Genomic DNA, 17542 nt, shown 5'->3' with positions numbered 1-17542 from the left:
GCGTGTTCGGGGCCTTCCGACCGATTTCCGATGAGGCCCGAAGCGGCCCGAGCCGCTCGGGCCCCGCGCGAAGGCGGCCGGCGCGCGCGCTCCCTGGCGGCTGGCCAATGGGGCGCGGCCGAGTTCGCGCGGCGCGGCCCGAAGCGGTACCTGACGGATCGGGTGAGACCCGAGCCCGCCCGAACGCGGCCGAGTCCCCGAGCCGTGCGGCCCGGCGAGGCGAAGAGTCCCGAGCGCGTTCGAGCCGTTTCCGATATCTGCCGAAGGCGGTAGCGAGGAACGCCGATGTGTGCCGAGTCCTCTCCGATCGCACCCGAGCTCCGCTCGCCGGCCCGAACGGAGACGCCCGAACGGGCAGCGCCCGAATCCGCCCGAAAGCGACCGAACCGGGCCGAACGCTCCGATCGCGCCCGAAGGCGGGTGGGCGGGGCGGGTGGCCCCGCGCGGGCTGCCGGGACGGCGGAGGAGCGGCGGGTGGGGCGGGGCGTCAAGATGGCGATGCCGAGCCGAGGTGAGCGGTGTCGCGATAGCAACACGACAGCGACATGACAGCCCTTTCCGGGGCACCGGGAAGGATGTTGCCCACCGTGCTAGAGGTGGCTTCTCGCGGGGGGACACGACTAGAGTGAGGCGGGGCTGAGGTCGAGCCCAGCCCCGTTGGCATATCGCGACAATCCCGACACGCTGAGGCAAATTGGGGCGGCGCCGTGAGCAGGGGCTTGGCGCATGTGCGGGCTGAGGAGCACCTTGATCCCGGGAAAGAGGCTTTCCTGAGGCCGAGACACCCCATGAAAATCCAGATCTTTGCTTCAATTTAGTAACTGCTGGGACTCAAAGGGCAAAAAAATTCATCCTTAGTGTCGTCAAAATTATTAATTTACAGATCCTTCACAGAGGTCAAAGTTTTCTCCCAAAAGTGTAAATTTCTGCCCTGGGTAGATAAAGGTGGCTTAGAAAATTCTTGCCGAACTCGTAAAAAAAAAAAAGTCCTAATCCCAAATCTGTGCAATGAGGTGCTCTGGGTGATGTTAACCATAGCTACTGCCTTTAATACAGTTTTATGTTAAAAATTAAACTATTTTGTTGGAAATGGGCCATGTTCCACCTCAAATCCCCATCCTCAGTGTTACTCACTCTAAAATCAGCACCAACCTGGATATATAAACACTGAAATTATATATATTTGGGCAGTTTAACAATCCCTCTTGACTCAGAGTCGCTGTGCTGGGTGTGCTGTGGGATTCCAGGGTTTATCCCTGTGAAATGTCCCGGTCGCTCTGAGGGAGGCAGCACATCCTCAGGAACAGTGGCTGCCATCCCGGCCTGGAACAACTGCAGGAGGGCTCACTGCCCTCTCCTAGGAAAGGATTCAGGAAAGAAGAGCTCAAAGTTGGGGAACTGCCCTGAGGGAATTTCCTTGGAGTTCCCTGTGGGAATTCCATGACCGATTATCATACAATTCAGCATCAGTGGTGTAGCTGCAGTTTTGGATATTGAATGAACATGGAATCATGGAATCATGGAATGATTTGGGTTGGAAGAGACCTTGAAGCTCATTCAGTGCCACCCCCTGCCATAGCCAGGGACACTTTCCACTATCCCGGGTTGCTCCAGCCTGTCCAGCCTGGCCTTGGACACTTCCAGGGATGGGGCAGCCTCAGCTTCCCTGGGAAAGCTGTGCCAGGGCCTCAGCATGCCTACAGGGAAGAATTTCTTCCCAATATCGAAGCCATTTCTCCTTGTCCTGTCACTCCTAAGTGATAGGACGAGTGTTGGGAGCCCCCAGTCCGTGTACAGAGAGCTGAGATCAGGTCCAGGAGACATTTCAGATCATGGACACATGAATCACCTAAAATCATGTGCTGTTCCCACTGTCTTCCCAAGCTGGATACCTTAATAAGCTGCCTGTAGTTAGGGAAATTAATTTGGGCCTAAATGTATAAGAGGACATTGACTTCAGGAATGAGGATGGTGGCATGGCAATGATGAGCTGTCCCTGAGGAGACAGATGAAATGGCTTTTCACAATTTTTACTCTTCCTAGAACAGAAATCTCAACTCCTCATGTGTCTGAGAGAGGCTGGGAATATTAATGAGGAACTCAAGAGGTGCTTTAGTAGGCCAGTGCCATCAAGTTGCACGGGAATTTTATGTGATTTTTGCAGAAAATTATGAGGAAGAAAGTGAAATGTGTTGGTTGGATCATTGGAAATCCTTGGTGTGATTTCTGTGGGCTATCAGAACACACTGATGTTGGATGTGGAACGACTTTGTGAAGGGAACTGGTTTGGAGAGATGGTATTTAGAGGAACCCAGGAGCCCTGTGCTCTCCACAAACTTTCTCACAATTTACAAGCAAATGGATCCTGTATTCACCTTCTTCCTGCATAGTTAGAGGGGATGAAGTGTCATCTGCTAGGAAGGGACAGGATGAACAAGTTCTGCATAATGCCTGTGCACTCCTTCAGGCTTTGAAAGAGCCTAAAGTTCCTCACTGAAAGTGGCTTTTCCCAGTAGGGATTTTCCCCAAATTATTTGAGGCTCCATCTAGTTGAAAAGCTTATTTTTAGAACCTGATGTCCACGATCTGAAAAACCGTAAATGTTCCTGGGAGATGAAAAAAGAGATTCCTCACAGAATTTGGATACCATGGTTAGAATGTTTCTGCATTTTCACTTATTTTTTTCCTCTTTATTTTCTCCTTCTCCATGGAAAGGAAGAACATCAGAGATTGTATCCTTTCTGTACCACTGCTCCCTCCGTGTGAGAATCCTGGAGAAGACTGCCTCAAGTGGATTCCTGCCTTCTGCCCAGTAATTCTGCACAGTGCTGGGTCTGTGCTCCTGAATTTTCTGTCAGTGTTATCCACAGGAAGCCCAACTGGGAACACATTGCTTCCAAGGGAAGATGTTTTGTGCAGGTTTAGCTAGGATTTGCCCCTGATGAGCTTCTGCTCCTGCAGAAACCCCTTTAGCCCCCCTGCAGTCATGACTTAACTCATTTTCTTAGGAAAGGAGGTTAAAAATTGGATTTATGAACTGTTGGATCCACTCCCCTGCATCGCAGTTCACAGACGGCTGACACAGCTGACAAGGGGTAGTAAAAGCAGCTCTTAGCAGTAACTTCCTCCTCTCTTATGGTAAGTCACCCCACCTTTACTCCTGCCAAGATCCAAGTAACCTCCTTGGGAGGAGACACCCTTGGCTGTAGAGATTTCCATGCTTAGAACCTATCTAGTAATTTTTTGCTCCACCTTCCTTCAACTGGAAAAACCCCAAAACCTGGTTCTGTGTTAATAAAATGAGCTGCTCTGGGAACTGGAATCCCTCCATGGTGTGTGGGTGGGTTTAGAAACGGGATGGGCAGTTCCTGTAAAAGATGCCTGGGATGAAATCCCTGCTTGGAGATATTCCTAGGATTTGAAAAGGGGTGGGGGAGAGAGGGGAGTGAATTAAGGCTGTTTCTTAGGAATTTGCATCTCAAAGCTGAGCTCAGACAGGTATGGAGCACAGTGTTTCCATGCTGTGGGCAGAAACAAGGCCTGGCTGCTGCACAGAGCCACCTTTCTCCAAACACAAGTTTAATGGAGTTTGCCAACTCTGTGTCAACTTCCTTGAGGCTGATTAAGAAGTGTAGAAGTAGTCTGGGGCAATGTACACATGCATCCCCCCACTTCCTCAGGCTAATGGATGCCCCACTACAGACCAAATAAGATTCCTTAAAAAAGGAACTAAAGCCAAGCCTGAAACAGCAAGCTTTTATCCCAGCCTGTGGTGTTCACAGCCTCTAGTTCCTTCCTGAACCCTCCCCACAGGCCAGGCATAGCTGGACCATTCAGTATAAAGAGGGAGTGCAGTGTATTTTGGGCTTTACTGGGAAATGGTGATTTTATGGAATAGATCCCACCTCATTGCTATGAGAAATCCTTAACAACAGTTCTCAGCTGTCATCGCTTCCCTTACAGATCCTGCTTTATGTAAATGGGATTTATTACATCTTCTACTTCTTGGCAACTCTTGCAATGATTATTTACAAAAGTAAGTTGCAGGTATTGTCCCCAGAGCAGGCTGTGCTGATGCACAGCTGGGTTTTGTCCTGCTGTGTTTTCCTGCTTTATTTACTCTGGTTTATTCTCCAGGTCAAGTTTTCAGTTATCCAGATGATCTTTTGGCTCCTGATCTTGCCGTGCTTTTTCTTATGGGCATTCTGGAAGTGCCTCGATTGTACTTGGGTAGGTCATGTTATCAGTGCAACTGGAATGTAATCTGTAAACATGAATCATTTGGAAATGGAGTCTGTCAGTTGAGCAGATATTTGGAGACCCCTACACCTTTCCTTTCACTCCTGGGGACACCTGCAAGCACCAACACCTTCCTTTCACTAAGACAGAAGGATGGGAAGGGCCTCCTGACCTTGTCCAGAGCTTGCTAAAACTTCTTCAAGTCCAGTTTTTAAAAAAATCCAAATCACTAGTAAAATCTGCTCAATATTCCCAAGACATTTATGCAGGGTGAGGCCCTTGAATCAATCTGAGTGGCTTCAGGGTTGGAGTTACTCCACTGCCTTAAAACTCTTTATGTATTTACTTGGAGCCTGATCCATGAATAAAGAAGTGGGTTTCAATTCTAATGTAGTTAAACACCCAAATCTACTGAGCTGGGCTTGGAAAATAAGCTGCAAGGAAGAGAGAAGGACAGCTTCTGCACAATGACAGGAATAGATCAGCAGGGAATAAGACTTGAAAATGAGGATTGGACTCCAGGAGTGCACTGAGGTCACTCACCGTATTGAGTGTAGGGCTGGGGGACTCAGGAAGAGTTTGATGGTTGAAGCTGAGTGCTCAGAAGGATGCAGCTTCAGAAGTGATTCTCTGTGGTAAGAAGAGGTGTCCTGGCTCTGACTATCAACTGATGAACTTATATAGATTAAGTTTGGTTAGTTTTCCTGTTTTGAAATGGATTGTCCATTGGTGTTAGGCTTGTTGTTTGCTGGCAGAGCCTTGATTCAGGCTGGTATTTCAATGTATTTTGAGCTTTTTTAGGACTCAGTAAGAGCAAGTCTGAACCAGGGTCTTGTTTGAGCAAGAATATTCTCGAGTTACAGCTTGAGCTGTTGTCAGAACAAATGGGACTTTTGGTTTCTGTTTCCTTGCAGGTTTCAAGGGTAACCTGACAGAAGCAGAGGCGCCGCTGGGGCTGAGCCTGGGGCTCACGGTGGGCAGCGTGGTGCTGTGTGTGTACCTGCTGCTGTGGCAGACCTACGTGCTGTGGGCTGATGTGCTCCTCAATGCAGTGCTGCTCTCGGCCTATGGGCTCGAGTCGGGGCTCAAGGTCACAGCCATTGCTGCCTTTGTCAGCTGAGCCCAGCCCCTTCCCCCATGTCTGCCACGCATTCCTTCTATGAAAGAGTGAGGCTTCATTTCCACTATTGAAATCCTTTGTATAAAAACCCTGTAAAGCTTCTCTCTGTTTAAATTTTGGGGACATAAATGTCCTGCCCAGGAGCTGTGTGATGCTGTCCACCATTGGCTTATTTATGGGCAAAGGCAAGGGATGAATTGCTAAACACCCAACACTGGCATTCATCAGGGGTAAGTACTAAATATCCATTCCCAACACAGGACAGGAGCCAGTGCTGCTGGCATGGTGGGAGTTTTCATGGCACAGCAGCAACACGCAGCCCAAGTGACACAGAAATGAATCAGGCCAGGGCTCACTCGTGCCTTGCCACGCACACGTCCGTGTTCGAGGGCACAGCTGCTCTGCTGCTCTCATTTGTGTTTCCAGACCTCAGTGGTAATTTCCCTGACTTTAGTAGGGCAGAACCTGATGTATTCCAGTGGGAGAGAGTGGAACTGGGTTTTGTGCATACCTGGAGAGCAAAGCCATAAGGTTTGGCAGCCAGTTCTTACACACTACGTGAGGGGATGTTTGCTTAAACAGGATGGCTTTAGAATGAACAAAACCATTCACCATTCATTCTCCCTTCTGTCCTGTTTAAAAGTCCAACAGAATGTTGGCAGTTTTATTTCTATTTGGTGTTAAATTTGCTTATTTCTACTATTTTGCAAAAATTACTACATTCAAGCCTGTCTTTTAACTTTTAACTGCTGCAAGTGCAGAGTTTTTTACTGTCTCAAAAATACGTGTTAATGGAAAGCTTCAGGAGTTCCTGGGTTTTTGAAGAAGCTATTTTCTATTCAGAATTTCCTATTTTTGTATTTATTTATTCATTCAAATAAACAATGGTTTAGATCTAAAGAGTGTTTGAAATGCAGAGCATCTTGTTCAGATCTTGGGCTCCAGCTAAGTCACCCAAAGGAAGACAGTGGCAAGCCTGGATGTTTGTGAAAGCCTCTTCTGATCCTGATCCTGCTGCTGTGTGTAGCCCTTCTCCTGCCCTGAGAAGGTTAGAGCTAATTTTCATTCACCAGGGGCTGAAAATTGTGGGGTGCAGGCCTGTGGCATCTCAGTCACGCTGCTCTTTGCTTTCTGGTGGGGGTAGAAGGGGACAAAAGACACAGAAGTTCTGTGGAAGGGCCCAGTTGCATCTCTCAGTCATTCAGTGGTTGGACTTGATCATCATAGAGGGCTTTTCCAACCTTAAGGATTCCAGTACCTAAAGGGGGCTTACAAGAAGGCTGGAGTGGGACCTTTCGCAAGGGCATGTTGTGACAGGACCTGGGGGAGTGCTGTCAAGCCAAAAGAGAACTGGTTTGGGTGAGATATTAGCAAGAAATTTGTGACTCAGAGGGTGCTGAGACCCTGGCACAGGTTTGCCCAGAGATGCTGTGGCTGTACCTGGATCCCTGGAAGTGTCCAAGGCCAGGCTGAATGGGGCTTGCAACAGTGTGGTGTAGTGGAAGGTATCCCTGCCCTTGGCAGGGGGCTGGAAGGAGATGAGCTTTAAAGTCCTTTCCAACCCCAACCTTTCTACTCCCAGACCAGGTAACAGCAAGGTCTGTCCACATTACACCACCTGACAGTCACGGTCAGAGTGACCCAGTGGCACAAATCCCCTTGGACAGGGGGTGCCCCCTAAGCCAGGGCACAGCTGGCCCTTTGCTGCTCCCACAGAAACGTCACAGCAGCAGAACTGGGGCTAAGGAACACCCAGGAAACTGAACGAGCAAATGTTTATGTGCTTAATCTGCCTGAATAAAGCCCCCACCTATTTGTCCTCTCTATTTTGCTCGGCTTGATGGAATGTGCTTGTTCCAAGGAGTGACCAACATACCGAGCTGTCCCTGCCCCAGTAACGATCAAAGCACACAAGCAAAACTCTTCCTGGATGGGCACAAAAACCCCACAAACTTTTCCTGGTGTTTGCACCTGCCTTACACAATGCTCTGCCCACAGAACAACTGACAGGTTCTAAAGGGAATATTGCAAAGTAGAATTTTTACCTGAATGCAGGTGATACAGCAAACAGGGTCACACAGGTTAATGTTGAGCCTCAGTCCCTGTGCTTCACCTTCTTGGGGTGATCACTGCAAACAAAATAAACACAAAATATTCATTATAAAACACGATTAACCATTTTCTTCCTTCCCATCACCCAGGTGAAAAACAAGGATCAGCAGAGAGTGCCAATACTTGGTGATAGTGAGGCATGGGGTAAATATGCACATAGGATAACAAACATGGATTTTTGGGCTTGTTTCAGAGCAGGGCCTGATGGCTGCAACTGCTCATAGCCCTGGCTGGCTGTCAGGGCCTGCCAGGGTCACTGGCACCAACCTGGACTTGCATTCTCATAAGGGCAGGACAGCTCTGGTTTCTGTTTTCCAATTCTAGATAAAATTGTCCATGAACTCTTTCATGGGCTACTGCTGCTGCTGACAGCCCTATGCTCTGTGATGAAAGATGAAGCCTGGAAGCTTCAGATAACTCCTTCATCCCAAGTATTTCCAGGTTTTCAATGAGAATTCTCATTGTGTTGGTGTCTCTGATTCCATGGTGGCATCTCTCGATGCCAAGCTGGTACAAAGACCCAAAGTGAATCAGCTTCAGAGAGTTTCCCTAACCAGGAGCTCCTTTCCAAACCGTTCCCACTGCTTGGAGAAGCAGGGCACACATAGCAAAGCCATTGATGACATTTGCCAGACATACGATTGCTGGAGCTTTTAATTACAAGGCCCAGCCCTTCTGAAACAGGACAAGCAAGTTGGATGCAAACAGCATTAAAAATTTAGAGGAACACATATTTTGAGGAGCTGGGTTTGGGTGGTGTTTACTTGACAAGTCTTTGTTCTCGAGCCATCACAGAGGTGTCTGCCGCCAACCTGATTTAAAAGGCTGATCCCAAGAGGCAAGTCAGCCTCCTGGGATTTCCAAACTGGAGATACTGGGAGATAGGGTATTATGGGTCCATGACTTTATGATGTCCCTCTGGAGTGGCCTGGTGCTCCAGTGAAGGAGGGAGGCCAAGGATATGCACTCAACTGGTTCCACACCTGGGAGCCACGCCAGGAACCACCACCATACCACAGGGTGATTCCCTCCTGCCAAACCATTCCATGATTCTCTGGTTGCCTCTGGCCCACCCCCATCGGCACCAGCTGTCAGGCGGGACAGCAGGGAAGGTGTAATAAGCTCTGCTGTGGTTTTCTTCCCTGCCCAGAGGAAAAGTTGCTGCCTCTGCAGAGCAGTTAAGAGATTTGCTGTGGGGCACAGCAGCACACAGTAGCTCTGTCTTCATTGTGAACGTGGAGCTGGATAGGAAGCAGTGCCTTAAAACATCATCCTGTCAACTCCCTGTTTGCATCCCAGGAAAGTCAGCCCAGCCGAGCAGTCCTCCTGAAATACCCCAATGATGCATTTCAGGGAGTGGGGATCTCCTGCACAAAACTTCCCAGCTCTTGAGGCTCACCAGGCTTCAGCACAGCTGACATTCCCACTGCATTTTCCTTGTGTTGGACTGATATCCCTTCTCTTGCCCGGTACGGCAGGCATTCCCTAAATCCTGCTTTTCCTAGCGCTGGCCGTGTTTTCACAATATATCCCCTGGGATCCTGGCGAGGAGGATGATGGGGCACTGGGTGGGAGTGTCACACCGAGTATCGGTTCGTGCTCTCCCGTAGCAGGAGAGGTCGTGGTCCTGCCAAAGCCGAGCTGCCGAAATCCCGGCTGTCAGGCAGGGAGCTGCTCTCCCCCTGCCCGCCCGGCTCACCCGGCCGCATTCCTCCCGCAGGAACTCACCGGGGCGGCTCCTCCGTGCGGCGCCTGGACCCGGGCCAGGCCCTGCGCTGGGCATAAGCTCCTCAAAGAAACCCACAGGAGCGGGGAATGCAGCAAATGTCAAGCTAAGGAGTTTGGGCTTCTCCCAGACCGCTGTCCTGAGGGGGAAGCTTTTCCTTGTTTCTTTCCGTAGTGTCACAGTTACAGCGGTTTCCCCCCAGGATCAGCGATACGGGGTCTCGCTTCACATGTACACGGCAGGGGTTCAACATGCAGCGTGGGCATGGTGGGGAGGCCTGTAGACATGTGCACTTCCATAAAACATTCTCAAAAGTCTCAGTTTTGGGAGAGGAATGGCTAACCAGAAGGATCCCACACTGCCATGGTCACATCAGTATGACCCAGCTGATATTTTCCCCGCCAGGGACACCTTCCATTATCCCAGGTTGTTCCAAGCCCTGTCTAACCTGGTCTTGAACAATCCCAGGGATGGGGCAGCCACAGTTTCTCTGTTCCAGAGCCTCAGCATCCCCACAGGGAAGAATTTGTTCCCAATATCCCATCTAAACATAATGTACTTCATGGAAGAGCTGGGGTAAAACGAGGGGCTCTATAGCCACCTAACCCCAAGGAGCACAATGCCACAGAGGGGGTACCCGAAAGGGGATTCTGCTCTGCACCCCTGATTGCTTTGGGGAATGTGAGAGAAAGGATGCTTTGCCTGCTCCCTTCCATCTCCCAACACCTTTCCTTGCCGCAGACGTCGGGACAGAGAGCAGGCAGGGACGATGTCGGAGGAAAACAAGCCGCGAGCCAGCGCTGAGGAGAGCCCTGGGCTGCACAAAAGGTGCCTTGTTCCCCCCATGAGGCGGTCGGGCTGCACGTCCCCTCCCTCACCGGCGATGGAAAACTGAGCTCCGAGCACTCCCTCACCTCCCCTCGCCACCTTCAACCTTCCCATTGGGTACAAAATGTTCTCGGGAGCAAGAAACCCGAAGTTTAACACGTCCCTCCTGGGTTCTTGGTCGCCTTGCCTGGGGAGTGGGCGAAGGCTGCAGCAGCCCCCGGCGCTCCCGGGGCCACCGGCTCCTGGTTATACAGTAACCTGTTGCTCCGGGTCCCAGCTCCACCTCTCGCTGCCTCCACATCCCTCCCCTCCTCTCTCCTCTGCCAAGGAACCTCTGTCACCTGCTCTCAGACACCCGGGGCGAGCGGCACCGGGAGGAAAGGGCAGCGGGGACCCACGGCACCGAGACCCCCAGGCCGGGGTGCCGGGTGGGCTCTGCCTCCCACTCCCCTTCAGCGCTCGGGGCATCGGGCTCACAGCCTGTGCAGGGAGGACAGGGAGCTTGACTGCTGGAGAATGGCAGCAGGATTTAACTAGCAAGGCACGGAAAACTGAGAGAGAACTCACGGGAGCTGAGCGAACTCCGGGAGACGAGAGCGGCTTCTCAGCACCGGTGAGTCCCCTCTTTGTAAATCCTAAAACTTCATCCCCCTCCCCAACTTTTATCCACTTCAAAAGTCTGTCTGATTCTGCTGTGGAGGGAGCATGGCTGGAGAGCGGCTGTGGCTGAGAGAACTATCAGTGTAGTTTTCAGTTGTTTTAGTAAAAAAATATGAAAAAAACATACTTTTCCCAGCATTGTGTTTTCTGAGTTTGTTTCCCGTCCTGGTGATTCCCCACCGGGTGAGATCCAGTAGGTGGCAGTTTCTTGGCAGCAAAATGTCCATTTGGCACAGAACGAGGCATTTTTTCTGCTCCTAATGAAGTCTGGAGACGTAGTTTTGAGCAGCTGTTTGTTTGCAAACCTCAGGGTTTCCTCTTTTGGGGATATGTGTAGAATTTCTGGCCTTTCTCCGCCAGGCCCCTCAAAGAGCTGCTGCTCTTGTTGGGCGAGCTCTCCTTACCCCTCACCCTGGCAGGATTTGCCACCCGATTTCAGCACGGAGGGAAGCTCGGAGCTACCCTGTTCCCTCTCGTGACAGCTCTGCCTCCTGATGAGATTTCATCTATGTTAACCATTCACAGCATTCCCGTCCCTTTTCTCTTATTTTCCTGGAAAATGCCAGTGCAAACTCCACTGAGGGACAAGGCTCAGGGACAAATGATGTGACCGACGTTATTTTCACATACTGGAAATAACTGTGACACAGCACAGTAGTAAAATCCGGTGACTGCTCTGCTGTAATTAGGGCAACAGGGAGTTAACGCTTGTGTTGCTGGGCTGCTCCAAAAGCAGAGATCAGATACACTGGTAGTTGCTCATCCAGGAGTGCCAGAACTTGGCTGGGATGTGCCCCAAAAAGAGACTTTTTCTGAGGTAAAGAAGTGACAGCCAGAGGTTCAGCCCCCAGCTGATACAGCAGGGACCCACGCTGGGTTTCACCCACAGATGCCGCAGGCAACAGCGCATTCCTGACTCTGTTTTGCTCTGTAATTGAGTTTTCAGTTGATTAAGAAGGAAAATTAGTCCTTCACAGATGGAAAGGGCAGGCAGCAGTGCTGAATCAAGAAGCCCTTTAAAACAGGACTGGGAAGAGGGACTTGGGATCCACTGTGGGAAGGTGTCTGTGAGAGGTAAAGGTCGTTGGTTGGCCATGTTCAAAACCAAGGCTTGAACTGGTGTTAGGGACAATACTACATCTCAGTTCCACTGCGCTCAGGCCTGTGTTATTCCTGCTGCTGGTTTCCACAGCTGAGCCTTTGGGAAGGAGCTGGTGTTCTTCCAACTGTATCTCAGCTCTCCAGGTGGTCTACAGCAGGATTACTCCACTGTACTCAGCAGAGCAGAGTGGGTTTGTCATATAATCACAGAGCTTAGAGGGACAGGGGATGTTTTTGGGCACCTGAGGAAAAGTTTAGCACCAGCATTGTTGACCTGGCTGTTGGTGAAGTCCCGGGAAGGGAGCAGCTGTGAGTGACGCTGGAGAACAGCTGTGACGTGTGCACACTGCTTGCGTGGGGCCATGGAGCAGTTTGCCAAGACAAGCTTTGAGTCCTTGGCTTTCTGCCCCTCTGCTATCACCCTGATGTCAGGTTGGGCACAGACATCATGAGAGAGAAGGGCAGCCTGGATCCTTCTCAGCACCAGAAGGAAATATCTTCTGAGCCACGGGATAGGTATCACAGGGGCAGAATGTCCCTTTAGTGTCCACCTTTGCTGACTGCAAACCACTCACCATCAGTCAGAGTGACAAAGCCCAGCCCTGAGCCTGAAATAGCCCTGCAGATCATTGTTCCTGTGTCTGCATCTGCCCAACTCCCATGGATGGTGTGATGGGTCGAGGGTAGGACTAGATGATCTCAAAGGTCTCTTCCAACCACGTTGATTCTGTGAGAGACATTGCAGAGCTGATGCTGTCTGTGGTGATGTCACAGCAGCCACCGTTTTGTCAGGCTGTGACAAATTGTCATGGCTGTCTACCTGATTCATCCAAGGGCATGAAGAGACAGGGAAGGGTTGTACAGGAGGAACCCCAGCCTGCTTGCTCCGCTCTGGTCACTCAACCAGGCTGTAGGTCCTGAGAGAAGACCCTGCTGGGGCATGGCTGCAGGGCCAAACCTGCCACAGGTTTGTTGGCATCTGCCCCTGGATACAATGGCTTGGAATGTGCTGGAAAACAAAATGCTTTTCATAAGGTGACAGGATCATTCTGGAAAAGAAAGATTCAGAAGAGACACTAATGCATGGTAGGACTTGGGAGGTTCCAGTCCTTGTGGCAAAAAAGAAAGGAATGAAACAGGGAGAACAAATGCGTTGGCTTGTGTGGGCTTCAGAAACATCCATATGAAATAAGTCCTGAGTGCGTGGGGGACTCTTGAAGTATTATTCCCAGAGGGCTGGATCCGGGGGTGCTGCTTTGGAGCATTTTCCGTCACACTCGTGGCATTCTCTCTTCTGTGCCATGGTCTTTCTGAAGTGCTGGGTCAAGGCAGGTTTGTGATTTTGAAGAAGACTCAAAACCACCATTTTCGTCCTTGAACAGGGCTGATCAAGGCTCATGACTCCTTTCCACAAGTGCAGTCAGCAACATTGCCCTTCCCTCCAGGGTGAACAGGAATGCACGGCCTTTAGCCTGCGACTTTGGTGTCATTGGCAATAAAACAATCAGTCCTGGAAAATACTCGAGCTTAGTCTAGTAACCCCCAAGCAGAAGTGCCAAGTAAAGTCCACAGACTTCCTGGAGTGACAGGGATAACCTCCTGCACACTGCTAGAGCTTTTCCAGCAGCTCTGCCCGGCATGGCAGCTCCCATGGAGTGCTGGCAGATCCAGCAGCACTTGGCTCTGCCAGCATGGCCTCCTGAACCACCTGTTTGGCCAAGGCACAGCAGGTGCCCAGAAAAATACCCACCTGCCTGCCCAGGAGGTATTCATGTTTCCCACTCCAAGGGAGGAGAAGGGTGGTACCTCCAGAAACCCTCCCTGCTCATCTGACTGCATTGTAGGAGAGTCCTTGCACCCTCAGAAATGGTGCCAGGCACTGTACAACACCTGAGAGATGCCGGAGACAAAATCCAAGGAGGCCCAGGAGGCCTGAGAGCACAGTTTGGCTCTGGATCTCCATCTGCCCACAAAACCATAGTCAAGAATGCGGCAGGGCAGAAGGATTTTCATGGATTGGGGAGGCTGTGAACAGCATCTCTGTCTGCTTGCAGTGGGTTTGAAATATCAGGCTCAGGGAAAAATACACTGTCACCCACCCCTAAAATATTTAGATGTTAAAGAGAGAAAGGAAGGGGATCCAGGGAGAGCTGCTCCCAGGACATGGCTGCCTCTGCACATAGGTGAGGGTTTGTCTTTTCCCAAGGCAGCGAGAGTTTTCCTTTCTCTGGGCTGGCGACAGTACTGCCTTCAAAATTGAAATGCACAATGCCAGGGGGGTAGCCAAAAAACTCCTGGCATTTTATTTCCTGGTAATCCAGAAAATTAGGAAGAATTGCAATTAAAGAAGGGAGGGAAGGGTGTGTAGCTGAGCTGGACCAGTTTGGAGATATTTCCCATTCTCCTGAACTGCAATTCCCCAGGAGAGCCCAGCCCTTGTTCCCATTCCCCAAGTGCTCCCAAGGGCGTTACTGCAACGTGCTCACTGCCACTGAGGATCTGCTGAGGAACAGAACAAAAGCTTCCAACCCCGGGGAAGAAGCAGGGAGTCACAGGCTCTGCCTGCTCAGCTACCCTGGGACAGGGACTGAAGTGCCCAGACAAGCTGCTGGGGCCCCGATTTGGTTGGAAGCACCAAGTGAGGTCTGGACGTGCCTGTTCCTGCAGGCACAGTGGGATCAGGGGACCCTCACAAGGCAAGGGGCTGATGGCAGAGGCTGGGCTGCTCCAGCCTGTCTGGCATGGAACAAGACCCTGCCTGGGATGCTCCATGCCCTTACATCCATCCATCCCTGGAGGGTCCAAATCAACCCCTGTCACCAGCATCTCCCTCAAAGGTTCTCCTTGTCCTGCTAAGACAGGCAAACACATCTCACATATGAGAAACCCTCATCTCCAGTGCCAGAGGCCCATTCCCCATCCAGTCCACACTTGGGGTTTCACCTGTTGAGGCATTAGCCCACCTATTCACCTCTCCTTTCCCTGGACACTGCCACAGCTTCTAGCAGCAATTTCAGCTGGAATGGAGGAGCTGAATACCCTTGGGGCGATGGGATAGGATTTTGCAACAGTTTTGGCTATCGTGATGGGCAGGTGTGGCACAAATGAGCCTTCACAGCTCATGGGCCTCTAACCCAGCCTTGCCCCAGGTGAAGGCAGTACTTTCCATGGCTGGTGGAACAGGAACACTCCACATTTGTGGGCTGAGGTTTTTCAGCACTGTCTTGGAATGGTACAGCAAATTCTTTCCTATTTCTGGTTTCTGGTTGGGGCACTGACCCCCAAAAGCTTTCATAATTTGAATTTAAGTTTAGTCTTTCCTGCTTCCTTTATTCTTTTTTCTTTTCTCTGTCTTATCAGTCTCAACCTGTCCAGATTTATATTCTACAAAGGTAAAGTGCAGCCCATCCAAATGGCAATAAACCAAAGTTCAGGTACCACAGCTGATTCAGAAAGTGAAATAGTGCTGCTGGTGGGATGGCGATAAGGATCAAGCTGAGTCAACACCACCCTCCCCCAGACTGTTTACCCCTAACTTCTCTGTCACTCAAGGTGGACAGAAGTGGGAACCATCTGGGAGCTGAGAATCTCTTCATGCCTTACAAGTGTTGGCTGCTGGAACTAGAGCTGACTCCTAAAATCGTGGGTGGCTCCAGATTCCCTCACCAGCAAATACAAAGTGAATTCCAAGTCTCACCCACCTCACTGCTGTGGACATGCCAACGGCTTGTCCTCATCTGTCACTCATTCCTCATTGCCACCATCAGGATTCCTTTGGGTCAATCCTCGTCCCACCACTGCTGCCAGCCAGAAATATGACTTGTGGACACAAACTCTTCCAAGTCCTCCAAACTCCACTGTGCCCTTTTCACAAGGGCATGGACTGATAGGACAAGGAGGAATGGCCTTAAGCGGAAGGAGGGTGGCTTTACATTAAATATTGGGAAGAAATTCTTCCCTGTGGGGGTGCTGAGGCCCTGGCACGGGCTGCGCAGAGAAGCTGTGGCTGCCCCATCCTTGCCCATCCTGTTCAAGGCCAGGCTAGACAAGGCCTGGAGCAACCTGGGATAGTGAAAGGGAGGGACAGGGCATGGTCCATGTCCATGACAGGGAAATGGAACCTTTTTCAACCAAACCATTCAATTTATGACATTATGACAAGTCAGATTTGAGGCTTTCAGTGGTGACTCTATGAAGGCAAAGCAGTGACTTCGCTGTCAATGCTGAGATAAACACAGAAGTGTCCATTTTCCTGAGCCAATCCTTTCATCAGTAAATTCACTTCATAAAAAACACCAGGGAGAGGAGAAGAGAGAAAGGTAATTGCACCCACGATATCCCTTAATAAATCATAGGCTGGAGCCTACTCTCATTGCCGACACTGCTGTCTCTTAATTATAGCTGTGTTCAGCTGAGGAGACAGAGGAGGAGATCTGGGCTCTATGCAGAAGGGAGAACTAATTAAAACCTCTTTTCTCTGGGAAGATATTAATGTCTTCCTCTGGGGCAGAAGCAAATGGCCTTGTCTGTGGCCATTCCCGCGGGTTAACCTGTAACTCTGACTTTCACACAGCCAGGCAGTTTGTCCTGTTTTCGGTACCTGGTGCTCTCAGCATTGCTTCTAGGCTGAGATATGGGACTTTCAAAAGTCCTTGAAAAAGGAAGAGCAATAACATGTACCCAGGCCTGTGCCTGTGCCTGCCTGTGCAGGTATGGAGGTAAGGTTAGGTAGCAGGAATGGCTCCTCGGTCTAGGTACTGACCACAAAAGGGTTTTGCGCACTATCCTGTGATATGTGACACAGGTACATTTCTGAGATGGAGAGAATATCCCAGACTGCACCCATACAAATCCTCTGATTGGAGTTACATGGACTTTAAGAGACATGATCCACTTCCCCATAAGAAGAGAGTCCATGACCTCAGGCTGGTGGGAGAAGGAGTCTTGTACCACCAAGCACCTGCACACCAGCATCTCTGGCTGATCTCCTGATGGGTTTAGGACCTGGTCATGCAGGCAGGCACATTCCTGATTCACCTCTTTTTCCAGCTCAGGAGAACAGAAACCCTGCCAAACTGCAGCTGGGGAGTGGTACATCTGAGCCATGGAAATGACAGTTTGACCCACTGAAGTCAAAGGGCTGATTCTATTCATATTTACATATTTATTATATGTTTCCATGATTCCCAAAGAGAGTAAGTCAGGAATCTCCAGCTGCCCCTGCAGAGTTTCCATAGCAGGAAATCCAGCTGGTGAAGGAAGGCTCTAGTCCAGCATCCAGGTACAAGCTCATTCCAACCTGGCATTCAAGCCAAAACACAGGGAAAATATTGGATTGGATTTCCCCCCCACACTCTTTTTTTTTTTGCAACAGAAGGTGCAGGGCAGGAGTGTAAAAGTAGCGTGAAAGGCTCTCAGGGATAACTTCAAGACTGTCAAGTTTGCTGTGAGTTTCTGCTGCTTGGAAAATAAGTTGATAAAGTTTCAGTAGCTTAAAAAAAGCCAGAAAAGCTGTGCCTCTGTCAGAGAAGCTGCTGCACGGAGTGAGGCAGGAGCAGGTTCAACAGGATAAATTGAGAGCAAATGTACCAGAGCTGTGCTCACTGCTGGTCTCTGCCAGAACGAGCAGGTAACACCCAAGGCGTGGTTTGGCCATCAGCTGCCTGAGCAATCTCTTGTCAAGGAAGCATCTTTTGCTGCTGCTGTGTCTGCTCCGAGCTTATAAACAAACCAGGAACAGCCCCTGTATCTGTGAC

General features: G+C 50.3%; 3 protein-coding genes across 3 annotated transcripts in view; 2 read left to right on the top strand and 1 right to left on the bottom strand.

Moving 5' to 3' along the window:
* DEAF1 (DEAF1 transcription factor) overlaps positions 1–7477 on the bottom strand; it is a 32410-nt gene extending 24933 nt beyond the window's left edge. The window contains exon 1 of the mRNA XM_088175606.1: positions 7405–7477. The gene's annotated coding sequence lies outside the window, so the exon portion shown is untranslated. The remainder of the gene's footprint in view (positions 1–7404) is intronic.
* TMEM80 (transmembrane protein 80) lies at positions 181–6259 on the top strand. The gene is made up of 5 exons (XM_014878896.2): positions 181–511; positions 2716–2732; positions 3943–4036; positions 4138–4230; positions 5154–6259. The coding sequence occupies exons 1-5, from the start codon at positions 286–288 to the stop codon at positions 5357–5359; spliced, it is 636 nt and encodes a 211-aa protein (XP_014734382.2). The 5' UTR covers positions 181–285; the 3' UTR covers positions 5360–6259.
* Positions 7478–10347: 2870 nt separating the features above from the next.
* Positions 10348–17542, top strand: part of EPS8L2 (EPS8 signaling adaptor L2) — a 46362-nt gene continuing 39167 nt past the window's right edge. Inside the window, exon 1 of the mRNA XM_014878830.2 lies at positions 10348–10638. The gene's annotated coding sequence lies outside the window, so the exon portion shown is untranslated. The remainder of the gene's footprint in view (positions 10639–17542) is intronic.

The sequence above is a fragment of the Sturnus vulgaris genome, chromosome 18 (genome assembly GCF_052056855.1).
Source record: "Sturnus vulgaris isolate bStuVul1 chromosome 18, bStuVul1.hap1, whole genome shotgun sequence".
Lineage (NCBI taxonomy): Eukaryota > Metazoa > Chordata > Aves > Passeriformes > Sturnidae > Sturnus > Sturnus vulgaris.
This window is presented reverse-complemented; position numbering and strand designations above follow the sequence as displayed.

What these genes read in the sequence shown, in the direction of transcription:
- TMEM80 (XM_014878896.2), top strand. Translation starts at nt 286, where the DNA reads ATGTGTGCCGAGTCCTCTCCGATCGCACCCGAGCTCCGCTCGCCGGCC. An exon ending in TGCAATGATTATTTACAAAA is followed by an intron (nt 4,037 to 4,137) that starts GTAAGTTGCAGG and finishes TTTATTCTCCAG; the next exon opens with GTCAAGTTTTCAGTTATCCA. An exon ending in AGTGCCTCGATTGTACTTGG is followed by an intron (nt 4,231 to 5,153) that starts GTAGGTCATGTT and finishes GTTTCCTTGCAG; the next exon opens with GTTTCAAGGGTAACCTGACA.